The sequence below is a fragment of the Biomphalaria glabrata genome, chromosome 9, assembly GCF_947242115.1.
Source record: "Biomphalaria glabrata chromosome 9, xgBioGlab47.1, whole genome shotgun sequence".
NCBI classification, from domain to species: Eukaryota; Metazoa; Mollusca; class Gastropoda; family Planorbidae; genus Biomphalaria; species Biomphalaria glabrata.
Window position 1 is genome coordinate 5,825,909 of NC_074719.1, and position 14,073 is coordinate 5,839,981.

Here is a 14,073-nt window from a genome sequence, read left to right on the forward strand (position 1 = left end):
GATCAATATAACTTTATATAGGTCAGAGGGCTGCCTGGTCATGCGGTTTGCGCGCTAGACTGTCGTTCGGATTTAACGATGGTTGAGGGTTCAAATCGTGCCCGCTCCCATCCCCCGTCATCCTGCGGGAGGTTTGGACTAGGAAGTAAACTATCTTCAACTCTGAAGGAACATCCGAAACATGTAAAACATTTTACAAACAAACACATTTTCTCATGGAAGACTGCGTGATTTGAATGAGTTTATTTGGGTGAAAAAATATACACATATATTTACAGACAAACATCGCATTGCTAAGTTGTTTGAGAACCATTGAACTCAATGTCTCCAGACAAACATTGCATTGCTTAGTTGTTTGAGAACCATTGAACACATTGTCTCCAGACAAACATTGCATTGCTAAGTTGTTTGAGAACCATTCAACACATTGTCTCCAGACAAACATTGCATTGCTATGTTGTTTGATAATCATTGCACCTATTGTCTCCAGGTTCCATGGATGGCTGCCTTGTCATGCGGTATGCGCGCTGGACTGTTGTTCGGTCTTGTCGGTGGTCTCCGGTTCAAACCCTACCCTCTGCCATCTCCTATAGTCCTGCGGGAGGTTTGGACTAGGAAGTAAATTATCTTCCACTCTGAAGGAACACCCAAAACAGGTGAAACATTTTACAAACTAAAACTTTTAATATTCAAACTATAAATAAGCTGATTACAATTCTTAAATTTTGTAACTTTGAGCCCCATTTGTATTTACAGAGTAAATAAATAGAATCCTTAACAAATTAAAGAGCATGACACATGGCCTAAAATCTGCTGATGTGCCAAAAATCAGGTCAAATCCTCTAAATGGAGTCTGAAAAAAAACCCACCAACTTAACAGAGGTGTTGAAATGCCAACTTTTAGTCATTGATAATCTACATATTCAATGATTCTATTGTCTCTATGTGTGAAGAAACAAGTCCTTTACGTTTAAAGTGTCTTTTAATTGTGGAACATTTTAACAAAACATATATACACGGCAACGTTATGTACAGATCTCCTGCTTCACTCGCTGACCTTTCTCTCTCTTCTTGTTTACACACTAGTCACTCCCCCAAGTCCCCTAACTCTCGATACTCAACACTTGACCGTGTGTCACGGTTGACCACACAGTAACCGTGTCACCACACTATGTTTCACCTACCTGTAAGTGCTAACAGGCTCTTCATTCTCAGCTTCTTCTACAACTGTAAATAAAGAAAAACAAAAATTAGACCAAAAAAATATTTAATAGAAAAAAACGAAACAGGTTGCAGTTCCATTGAAGACAGCTTGCAAAACAACAATGAAGATCTGCAATAATATTTTAAGTTGTAAGTATTTGACTTCAGTTGGATGTGAACATGATATAAAATAAGGTGAGTATAAAAACAGGCATGCAAATGTATACATGAACAAAGCATGATATCAAATCAGATTTTTTTGGGGCAAGATATTCAGATTAAAAAAAAAAAGAAAAAAGCAGGTTTGACATTTGATCTTCATAAAATTTTACAAAATTGTTTGTGTGTGGTTAGTTTCATAGACAGAAGTTTAAGAGTGGCTTAACTGAAAATAACACTTAGTTTTTTTCAGCTTCTATATTGTTTGAATGGCTGTCCTCACAAAAAAGTCACAAACATAAATAATAAGAAATATACATATGCAAACAATAATTAACAACAATATTAACTGAAAATAAAACTTTTAAGGGCGGTAAAAAAACTTTTAGAAATAAAAATGAACTCTAAACAAACAGAAGCATCAATAGAAGGTCAAGGCAACAATAGAAGGTCAAGGCAACAATAAAAGGTCAAGGCATCATTAGAAGGTCAAGTCTATGCAATGATTATTGGTTTTAAATACAAAGGTAAAGGTAACAATTTCAGACTTTGCAATCTATGAGGGCAGATGATGTTAAGCTCGTCTGTTTCTAAAATGACCAGCACAATGACCAACCAACTATACTTTACAACATATGAGAGGTGCCCATTACACGAGTGTCTTCGAAGTTCAAAATTCCAGACTGGGGAGTGAACTCAAATACACGCACTTAGGAAGCCAAGCACTTGACTCCTTGGCTACTACACCTAGACTTATCTAAAAACAAAATGTATTAAAAAAAACGGATCTCTTAAAAAAAGAAAATGAAAAATATACCAATAGATATTTTAATGTAAAAAAATATTACGGATATCATTTACTTTTATGAAAATTAAATTATTTTCAGTTTTATGACTATTGACTATAATGCAGTTTCTACAAATGCACAACATAAATAAATAAAAAACAAATCACACCAAAATAAGTAAAAGTTAAAAGCAAGGCATAACTAAAGTACTGGTAAATGTGGACATTTGAAAATGTATTCATTCAATAGTTGTGAACTAAAAGTAGAAACTTGTATGTTTTTTTTTAAAACTCTGCATCACATCTTAGAATATAAAGTCTTTGCTTTATGTTGCATTCTTTTTCTATTTTAAAAGTAATTTAGTCCTGATCAAGTGTCTTCTAAACTGATTTGTTTCTTCATTTGATTAAATATTGCAGCAAATTTGATTTCAATTTATCTGGGAAACAAATGTGATAAAAAAAACAACTAAAAAAAAAACAAACAAACAAAAAAACAAACAAAAGCATTACAAAAAAACCCAACACTTCCTGCATTCAATAAAGAACTATGTAACAAAAACAAAAAAAAAAGCCGCAAGGACTGAAATCATAAAGTGAAGATGATAAGCTAGTGCCTGGTGATGACATCCAAGACTACAGTGTTAAATCTTGCACCTACCACATGAGTGGAATAGCCTTGGTTAAAGTAAGCATGATATTCTGAAATAAGGTTTTAAGAAAGAGGAAATTATTTCTTTCATCAAGTTCCAGGTTACATCGATGGTTTTAAGCCAATTCAATGGTTACATTGCTATACTTGTAATACAAGACTGTTGACGATTTCCAAATTTATATTTGCACAACGGTTCATCTAACTTGTTTCATAATCTCAATTTAACAAACTCTTTGAACTCAAGTACATGGATATACAAGCTGCCTGGTCATGTGGTATGCAGGCTGGACTCATTTGGACTTCTCGATGGTCCTGGATTTAAACCATTCCACTGCAATCCCCTGTCATCCTGTTGTAGGTTTGGACTAGGAAGTAAATTATTTTCAACTCTGACGAACATTTGAAACATGTAAAACAAAACTAACAAACAAAAAAACTTTCGATAGAACTAATTGAAACAAAGTCAGTTATGGAAGACTTTCAAGAAGAAATGCACCAAGTCTTGGTTGATTAGAAAAGTATAGCTGATTCTAGAAAAGATTGATATGAAGCTATAAATGAAAAAAGGTACCAGGTACAAGCTAGATAGTTACTGTGGTTTCTACCATGACTCTATGCATTTATTACTAAACTTGATAACATAGCTCTTGAAGACTCTATATTGTGATACAAGTTCAAGTCTTCATTTTGTTTCAGGATTTCCTTTTGAACATGTCACAGGAGACAGTAACCTATTACACCGTCTCCACATTGTTAGTGACACTAACTCTCTCAAAAATTATTCTTTGTCGTTGCCTAAGTCCTAAAGGTCATCAATTCATGAACTTTAAAGAATATGTTTAAAACTGTCAAAAGGAGAATCAAATAAAGAAACTGCGGCATCAGATATAGACACAAGAAGTTTGTGATAACATGGAAATGTTCACCTGTCTCGTGTGATGCTAAAATTTGCTGAACAATCTAGACTCTCTGGATACAACTACAGCACAAGATCAAAATAATGTTTCAGCATCCACAATATGTTTTTAAAGGAGAGGAGAGTGAGAGAACAGAAACAAAAGGCAGACAATATGAAGAAGTGTAGATAGGGGGACACCCAAAGTAGAGAAAGACAGGAATGGAGAAAAAAGGCCAAATAGTCATGTCTAAAATGTTCAGTTAACAACTAAGCAGATGATGTGAAAAAGGAGATTCTGGCTGGACAACTGATTCTTTTTTTTCCACCATACTCTAAAAAAAAAAATTACAAATATTTAAAAAAACTGAAAGTACTAAATTTTTTTTTAGTTATTTCATTTTCATGTAATATTAAAATCATCTATTTCAGAGAACTATTTTCAATGTAAATAACAAAAAAAAAAAAAAGATGATGAATGATAAGAAAGCCCAACGGTACATGCTAGAGAGTCAAGACTAATAAAGAATTGTTTGTTTGCAGACAAACACAATCAGACATCATGCTTGAGGAATTGAGAAGAAAACAGACAAACAAACTGAATAAGAGTGAGCCTTATATTATGAAACAATACAAATATCAGTTCCCGGATATGTCATGCAGTAAGCAAATCTACCCATTTTGGTTTATGAAACATGACAAAGACAATATCACATGATTTTGGTCTATGAAACATGACAAAGACCATATCACTTGATTTTGGTCTATGAAACATGACAAAGACCATATCACTTGATTTTGGTCTATGAAACATGACAAAGACCATATCACTTGATTTTGGTCTATGAAACATGACAAAGACAATATCCCTTGATTTTGGTCTATGAAACATGACAAAGACAATATCCCTTGATTTTGGTCTATGAAACATGACAAAGACAATATCCATTGATTTTGGTCTATGAAACATGACAAAGACAATATCACTTGATTTTGGTCTATGAAACATATGACAAAGACAATATCACTTGATTTTGGTCTATGAAACATGACAAAGACAATATCACTTGATTTTGGTCTATGAAACATGACAAAGACAATATCACTTGATTTTGTTCTATGAAACATATGACAAAGACAATATCACTTGATTTTGGTCTATGAAACATGACAAAGACAATATCCCTTTAGTTATACTGTCATGCAGTGGGATCACATATGTATACTCTGATCCTCTAACAATACCTACATTTTTTAGTTGTGTTTCATGTGATCTATATTTCCTGAAGCCATCTTCTTGTGATTTTATCAGAATCTATTCAGCCTACACAAACAAACTATTCACCCACATGCACTCACGGTTACATCAGAAACATGCACACAAAAACTTCATAGTGAACATTCATCATGAGGGTATGTAATGGAGTTTCAGTCAAAAGAACACTAGTTTAGACTACATATACCATTCACAATTAAATCCAGGCTTCTAAATATTATTATAAATATTATAAAAAGTTTTAGTGCAATATAGATTTAGTTTCTAGAAAAGAGACTTATTTAGAAACTAGTATCAAATAAATAAACTATTTGTTCCCAAAAATAGTGTGATAAAGATATTAGTAAAATATAATAAAAAAAATATTAAAGCTATTTTTGTGCAATATTGGCTGCAATTAGAAATGTTTTTTTTTAGCTAATATCAATACAAGGCACATAACCAGTTTAATAGAGCATGCAATCAATTAAAATAAATAGTTCTAATTGACTTTATGTCATTTAGGAATAATGCATTAATGTTTTTAAAAATACAACAATTTATAGATGCATCTAACTGACCATACAGAAAATTTATTATCAATATTATTCAGAAACTTGTTAAAAATTATGTTCAGGAAATGAAACAAAAAAAAAATGATTTGAGATATTTCGGAACCTAGGTAATGTTAAAAAAAAATATTTTTTTTTACCCTTTCTAGACATAAATATAGATAAATTGATAGACAGATATAAATAGATAATTTATACCACAAATAAATAAATGCAAACAACCCATACCATAATTCAATCTTTGTTTCCTTCTGTACTTGATGCACTTAATACAGATGAAAACTGTCACGATAACCAAGGCGATGGTACCAACTATACTTCCTGCCACTATGGCTGCCAGGTTTTGTTTGATGGGGAGGTCACTTTGCTGGGCTAGGAAGAATCCAGTCACATTGCTCACCTCATAAGTCATGTGTGTCAGATACTCTGTGCTGACTTCAAACACATCACTGCTCAAAGTTGACACTATCAAGGCAGCTGAAACAAAAAAATACTTTTTATTTTTCAAAAATGCAAGCTTCAAATAATTTGGAAATATTGTTATAAACCTGGTGGTGGCACAGTTGGGGGTAGTGGTGTGAGTGTAGTCAGACGACGCAAATCGCCCCAGGCCAGCGCTAGACGAGTGGTCAGCCGTGACGAGTTACGACGGTCAGCCGAGTCGTGTGTCAACAGGATGGTTCGGGAAGGATCGCCGTCGCGAACAGAGCTCAGGAGCGTCACGAGAGTTGTAGTCATCTGACCACCTAGAAACGTCGAGCGGCGTTCTGTGCGGTTCGAGAAGGCCAGTAGGGACCCTATATAACAGCGGAGGTGTCGCAGTCAAGATGGTTCAGAAAGGAGGTTCACGACAAGAGTTCAGAACACGGTCGACTACAGCACAGTTCAGCGGTGTGGTTCTGTATGGAGCATTACAACGGTTCAGTGCGGAGTACTATCAAGTACAGTTGAGACGAACGGCGTCTTGATCTTGGTCTGCGATCGAGTCCGACACAACGAGCCTAGTGTGTGAAGTCAGTCCTGAACTGTTGAACCCAGTGCAAGCCCGGAACGAGACGGAGAGGCCAGTGCAAGAGTTGATACGGCGGAACGGTGTTATGGGAGAGATATTTGTACAGTGTACGTGTTGCCAATTGTACAGTATTGGCTGTTATTTATTCAACTATTAAAGTGTTACGTTACTTTGGAGCCCTGAGTTGTCAAGTTCTTTAAGTTGGTGGTGTATGGTGCAGTTTGCAGAGAGCCTGGATAGTGAGATTCGTAACAATATTTTAACCACTTATGTGATAGTAGTCATCATCATCATCATCAAACTCCATTTGAGTAAGGGCTTGAGAGGCTCAAATCCTCTCTTGCAAAAGCCCTGGACAGAAACCCTGCTGTCTTGCGTAGTGCATAAATGTCACCATACAGGTCGAGAATTTTGGGTTTCCAAGACCTGTCGAGACGGAGATCAGCAAGTCTGGGGCAGTCAAACAGAATATGAGGCACGGTTTCCTCTTCTTCCCTGCAGCGGGGGCACCGTGAATCAAAATTTGTCCATAGCCGCGAGAAATATGAGCCAAGAGGACAATGGCCTGTCCTGCACTGTGCTATAATAGCTTGCTCAGGCCTGGACAGCCTCCACCACGGGGAAGTGCGTCAGGGCGCCTCATGCGCTCCCAGACTCCACAGGCTTTTTGGGACTAGTCTCAGCACTCAAACCACTTTTCCATTTCTGTTTTTTGAATTATAGCCAGGGCTTGATGAAAGCTTACAGCCTGTTCAGGGGGTGGAATTTGCCCTCCTATGTGACTCGGTACCCACTGCATTAGTAGTCACTGTTTCAAAAACATTCATTTTCCTCAGTAGGCCTTTTTTTTTTTGGCTTTTTTTTTCTTCAAAATTTGTAGAAAAAAAAAGCTATACACATCTGGTTTTCACTCATAAAGAAACAGTTTATTTTCACATTCACAATGAGATATGAAGAGCTCTTCTTATATGAAAGTTTAAAAAGAATTGCTGGACACTTAATTCTATTCACATTGTATTACATTAGTTGTCTACTATAAACACCACAATCTATAGGAGTTATATATTGAGTTAAAGGGCTATACTGATAAAATAAGTGCTTCCTAATTCAAATTGATTTGTTACGGATGATGAAAGGTTGGTTCTGACAAATACATCACAATAATACAATTCTGAAAATTATTCCGAAAGAGGGAATAATTGTATTGTTTATATTTGTTTAATTAAGGTAAAATATCATTTCTATATTGTCTGTGCATCAGCCATTTAAAAATAATTTCAAAAGAAAAATGATTTAAAGCAAGTTTTAATATACTCTTCAAAGTACATTGAAAAAAATATATTATTTACAATCAACCAAGTTAAGTGAGTTAAAGAAGTTACTTTCATTGTGCCTAGAAGTAATTCCCACTAAGAAAAAAATCATTTAAAAAAAGACCCACAAGTTTTATATATAATTGAGTTAAAGAAGTTACTTTCATTGTGCCTAGAAGTAATTCCCACTAAGAAAAAAATCATTTAAAAAAAGACCCACAAGTTTTATATATAATTTATAATAAAATAAATAATGATAAATAAAAAATAATATAAATATATCATTTATGGTATAATAAATAATAATAAATAAAAATAAAAAAAAAAAAAATGTAGAATTTAAAATTTAGTAAAATTAAATCCTTTAGTAAATCCTTTCAGACCTAGCAATCTATGTGACAGATGATGTTACGGTCATCTGTTTCTTTTGCCAATGGTTAATGAGGGTGTCATGTTGCCAGCACAATGACCAACCGCCTTTACTTTTCCCAACTAAAATCAGGTACCCATTAGAATTGGGTGGATTCAAAATCTCAGTCTTTACCAGGATTTGAACCCAGGACACCAGATTCGGAAACAACTCAGCCACCACATTACCGTAATTTATAATATAATGAATAATAAAAATAATAATTAAAAAATATATAATATATAATGTAATAAATATTAATAATAAATATATAATTTATTATACAATAAATAAATAATAATATAATAATAATAAAATAAATATATAATTTATATTATAATGAATAATAAATCACACAAAAAAATAATAAATGTACAATTTATAATATAATAAATAATAATAATAAAATAATAATAATATATACTTTATCATATAATAAATAATAATAAATAAAAAATGTATAATAATATAACAAAAATAAAATAAATATATAATTATTATTATAATTTTATAAAAAAAGACAAAATCAGACAGAAATATTAATCACAAAGAGTGTATATGCAATGCTTACATGTAGTCACAAGAATATGAATGGCTTCACCACGGCCAGCACCATTCACTGCTTGTAGACTAATACTGTAGTTAGTCTCCGGTGAAAGACTAGTCAATACTAGACTGGTCGCTTCTGTTTGGAATATCACTTGAGCTGAAATACAGACACAGAATAGCAATGAATACTTGCAAATCGTATGTTGTAAATTTTATAGGTGTTGTACATGTAAGCCCCAAAGAAATAGTCAGAAAGGGATCTAGAATAAAAAGAATTGAATAGATTCATTGCACAGCAAACAGGCACACTGATATTCAATATTAATCTTTTCTTTTAAATATGTATTTTTTGAGGTGATATAGACTCTCAATGATATTATTGATTAACTCTTTCTCTCCTAATTGAAGATGCCATCGTTGATTTGACCTCATTAAATTAATTTAATGTTTAATTTTATAAACTTTACTTTGTGTTATATAGAAAAAAGCATGAATTCCATTTTCATTCTATAGGCCCCTATCTAATAAAACATTTTCTGATAACAAATGACAAAGTTATTGAAGCTTAATCATAACTAGTGAAATAGTAACACGCAAAATGAAGAATTCTGGAGAAACTTGGAAAAACAATTAAGAAGAGAAAAGAAAGAGTTAATATTACAATTTTAATGAAATGTAATGTCAAAAAAATAAATAAATAAATGAAATGATTGAAAAACACAATGTTGTTACCGAGAGTTGAAAAGGGGGGATAATTCATGAAAATATAAATTTATTACAATTCTAGTCCATTTACTCAAGGGAGGTAAAAAATATCACTTACATACATGTAATTAATAGATGGTTTTTGTTATCAATTATTTTTTATTTATATCTATCTAATTTTTAAAAATTATATTCTGTTTTTGCAATCTTATGTTGCATAAATAGGCAACATGTAAACAAAGTGTAGTTTTTAAAACAATATATTTGTACTTTTATGCTGATTATTTAAACCTGAATATTAATTGTAAAATTCAAGTACATATAATCCTCCCATTCAAAGTTTCTTTGTCTATCAGTAGGTAATTCTGATCTGTAAGCCCTTTGGGCTTCAGAAAAGAATGATGATGACCGCGGTACATGACTGTAAGTGAGTTAAAACCGCAGGTGGAGAGACGTAACGACCCTCTCCTCCTACCTCTGATCCTACTGATAGACCCCTATTGCTCATACTATGAAAATAATACTTAAAAATAATGAAGAATCACCTAACATTCTTTTGACAACTATGTACTATACATGGCTCACTTACAAAGAACTCACAAGTTTATCCTGAAAAAAAAAACATAGCTTCCTTTCTCTCCTCCCCCTCCCCCCCCCCCCCCTTTTCTCACAGGTCACAGCCAATCAACTTTGTTTTTACTAGTCTATGCTGAACACAGCCATCTTTCCCTCTTACACAGAAAGCAGTTTTTATTTTTCATTAATTAACCTTTTGTATTTTCTGTGCTTGTGGCTGGGTACAGAGCGACATCATAGCTAGTCACATCCCCTTTGGGCTCAGCAGGTGGTTGCCACGACAACCAGATGCTGTCAGAACTAGCTGAGTAGTTTGCATTAATCACAGGACCTGAAACTAGAAGCATAAAATTTGTTTTATAAATAGTCCTTTTAATTTGCTACAATTAATACTTACAAAAACCCAGACCAAAGAAATTATTTTACCATTATTTAGTGTGCTTTATAAATTTCAGATGTTCCTTGAGCAATGAAGATTATAACATCAAGCCCCCAACAGGATGGTAAGGAATAATGGAAGGCTGGGTTTGAACTTGGGAACAAAACATCCTAATACCAATTTACAAGGCAGCCATTAAAATTGACTTAGCAGATACCTAGGCCTATGAAGATGTCCAATGGTGCTGTGTAAACTTGCATTTAGTGATTTTGAAATACTGTTAATTAAAGAAAGGTTTTACAACAAATTATGGACTCTTTTATTGTTACATAACATCTAAGGTTAAGTGCAAGCCTACAGTGGAGAGGATAACTTACATAAAGTTTCTAAACAAAATCTCCAGGGCGGGCTACAAATTAGCCTAGAAGTGCAACATGGGCTGCAATTAGAAATGTTTTTGGCCAACGACCAAATTTGTTTCCTTGACAACATAAATCTCACATATCTAATTTTCCGTATTTATCTTAGGATTATACCCTTAAACCAGTTTTTTTTTTTTTATTAAGGTTTTTATCAATGATCACATAATTAATTAGTATTTCATTCCTTGCTAATTAGGAGTCCCAATAACACTTGCTCTCCTTGGCAGTTGCACATAATCTAAATCAACGTATTTGAGCTAAAAATGCTTCTTACTTCCTTGTAATGTTTTTGAAAGAAGTGGGTATGTAAAGGGACCTAATCCTGGTGAGACATTGTCACAGTAGGCTGCTAATCTAATTTCATACGAAGTCCAAGGATTCAAAGAGCTGTGGATGGAAAGAAAAAAGGAAACAATTCAAACACAATTAAAACATAGTGCATACAAAAAAAAGCTATATCTATTAAGTTTTTTTTTCCATAAGTTTTCTATGTTTGTTCAGAAATAAAAATTATTACATCCAAGCAATTTACTTCTACAGAATGGCAGGGGAAGAAAGTGAGACGAATGGTCATAGTAGTCCTGAATACTAACCTGTGAGGTGGCAACCGCAACGTATAGTCAGGGGAGACCAATAGTTTGTAGCCATGTCGCAGATCTTGAGACATGGTCTCAAGCTATTGGTCTCCACTACCCACAGATTGCAATGTCACAATTACAGGACAGTGTTGAGGCCTACTATAATCATTGGTCTTGATGGAAACAGGCAGGTTCAAACTTAGGATGATTGTGATGACAGTTTGAAGCACATAAGCATGACATAGGAGCCATTGCAATACACACAGTATTACAGTATTCACAGGGTTTTACATCCTAATTGAACAATTCTAAAGGTACAAATAAAAATGAAATAGTATCTTTTGATAAGATCTGAAACAGCACATGTGTACCAGTCAACAAATCACATTTCAAAATTGATCAAACTTACTCAAGTAATGTTTCGAAAAAGCCAGAAAACATAGTAACATTGTAGGAGGGAATCCAATGTTCAACCCAATCAGTTTTCCCTTGAACTCTGAACTGTAGATTGTATCCAGTTATATTACATGTCTGCAGACTTACCTCTACAGGCTGGAACAACAAATAGAAGAATAACATAAGTATTTATAATGAATGTTCACTGATGTAGAAATGATCACTCTAAAAAATGACATTCTAAACTAACCTTCCACTGTAGTTTAAAGCCTGTGGCAAAATAATCAGTAACTGTGAATGACGTCGGGGAAGCTATTGGTGCTGAGGAAAGAACATACAATAATTGAGACAGTAAGTTTTGTATAAGTTGTGTAGTAGTCTAGTCATAGTGTGAAGAAAAAGTAATATGGTAAATAGATGGAATTATATATGAAAAAATTATTTTTTTTGCAAAAGAAGTTTTCAAACTGACCAATAGCTAGAGTCCATATAGAGATGGCCAGTGACATTGGACCAGCCCCAGCCTCATTAACGCCATACACTTGGACACTATACATTCTCCATGGGTGAAGTCCAGAGATAAGAGCTTCTGTTACAGATTTATCTACCTTCAGAGTGGTATTTAGTTTAGATTCGTTGTTGAGGCAAATGATATAATAATATAAAATTGGTCCATTCAGGTCCTGAACAGAATCAACCTTAAAGAAAAAACAAACAAACAGATTATCCTTTCTAAAAAAATAAGTACCGGTAAAAACTAAATAAAGACTCGTGTTAATGAAGGGATAGATGTCACCATTTGTTTTAAAGGAACATCTGTAATGTATAGGATGCTTAGTGAAAATGCTTTAAAAAAAAAAAAGCAAAAAATTAAAAGATAAAATGACTTCAAAATCAAATACAGTACATTTTGTACTGATTTTGAAACTTGAATTACCTGCCAGAGCACTTTGATAGAGTAAGGATCAGCAGCAAAACCTTGTACATTCTGTGGTGACTTAGCCGGCACTAGAAGAAAAGTAAATCATTTTACAAGCAAGAAGAAACTTTAATATTCATAGAGAATATTTTATATTATGATTGTAACTTTTGAAATGTATAAGATAGAATGGTAGAGAAGTGGATTGAAATGGAAAGCAGGGGAAATAAACCCAATGAATTTTTGTGATCAATCTAATATCAAAATAATTGAAATAGCTTTATAAATGATTATTTATTGCTTCTTAGAGATAACACCTGCAGTGCGGTAGAGGAGGAAAGACTTTGGAACCCCAATGCTAAATAAGATGTAGACAGTAAGTAATGTATTTGAAACATCTGGAAATGATGACTAGAATGAAGATTTGCTCAGCTTTGTTGAAGTCAAAATTCTTTGATGGTATGTACATGTAACATCTAACAAACTTTCAATAAAAAAAAAAAACTTTTTAAAAATGTGACTGTAGAATTGTAGATGAAATAGGAAGACATAAGACAAGATAAGTGGATGACAGTCATTAGGATTAAACCATCCTTTCTTTTAAAGAATCATTGAGAATACCCTGTACTGGAGAGCCTGGACAGATGGTGCATGACTAAATGCATGACGCGTAGGACATAATCATCTTCTCTTTTGAAGTAACGTCTGTATTATATAAGATAAGATAAGAAGGTGTGAAGTTGTGTATAAAACAAGAAGAATCATCGCATATGAAGCAGTTCAGAACAACATTTCACTCAGCCTAATTGTAAGATTTAAAGAAAGTTTGAATAATCCTCAATGAAACCTCTGCTTGTCTGAATGAAAATGATTATTTAATAATAATTGCAGACACATATTTTTGTCTTACTTACATGAGGGTAAAGTTTGGAATGTAACAGGAGTGGAGAAGTTACCCCAGAGTTCCATTCTATTTTCAGTATTAGCAGCTTGAACCTGAACTATATATTGTGTATAAGGCAACAGTGGTGACATTAAGATCTCAATAGATGGAATCTGGGAAGCTGTTATATTTACAAATACATAATCTGAAACATAGCGTAATAATCAATGAAATTTAAGATTAAAAAAAAAGATAATGCGAATATTATTACTAGTGCTACATAGATATTTGTTTCTATACATTTTGGGCAGCAAAAGGTTTAGCTATTAGAATGTTTACTAGGAGATTTTTAGAACACTGAATGTTGTAGTACAAATGAATATATTCTAACAATCTAAATTCTCAA

The 14,073-nt window shown here is 33.3% G+C and overlaps 1 protein-coding gene and 1 non-coding gene across 5 annotated transcripts in view; one reads left to right on the forward strand and one right to left on the reverse strand.

Annotated features, from left to right (window-relative positions):
* LOC106077050 (roundabout homolog 1-like) overlaps positions 1-14,073 on the reverse strand; it is a 90,999-nt gene that overhangs the window by 9,327 nt on the left and 67,599 nt on the right. For 3 of the 4 annotated variants that reach the window (XM_056040314.1, XM_056040316.1, XM_056040315.1), the window contains exons 18-27: positions 13,699-13,872; positions 12,803-12,873; positions 12,338-12,563; positions 12,116-12,186; positions 11,879-12,021; positions 11,166-11,278; positions 10,284-10,427; positions 8,832-8,966; positions 5,755-6,003; positions 1,185-1,227 (exon numbers count right to left, since the gene is read on the reverse strand). In XM_056040314.1, the coding sequence (XP_055896289.1) occupies positions 1,185-1,227; positions 5,755-6,003; positions 8,832-8,966; positions 10,284-10,427; positions 11,166-11,278; positions 11,879-12,021; positions 12,116-12,186; positions 12,338-12,563; positions 12,803-12,873; positions 13,699-13,872 (1,369 nt within the window). Of the gene's footprint in view, positions 1-1,184; positions 1,228-2,810; positions 2,852-5,754; positions 6,004-8,831; positions 8,967-10,283; positions 10,428-11,165; positions 11,279-11,878; positions 12,022-12,115; positions 12,187-12,337; positions 12,564-12,802; positions 12,874-13,698; positions 13,873-14,073 lie in introns of all 4 variants that reach the window. The other variant, XM_056040317.1, reaches the window with a different exon arrangement.
* Positions 9,864-9,996, forward strand: LOC129928457 (U8 small nucleolar RNA). Its single transcript, XR_008779999.1, has one exon. It is a non-coding gene; the product is annotated as a U8 small nucleolar RNA (small nucleolar RNA).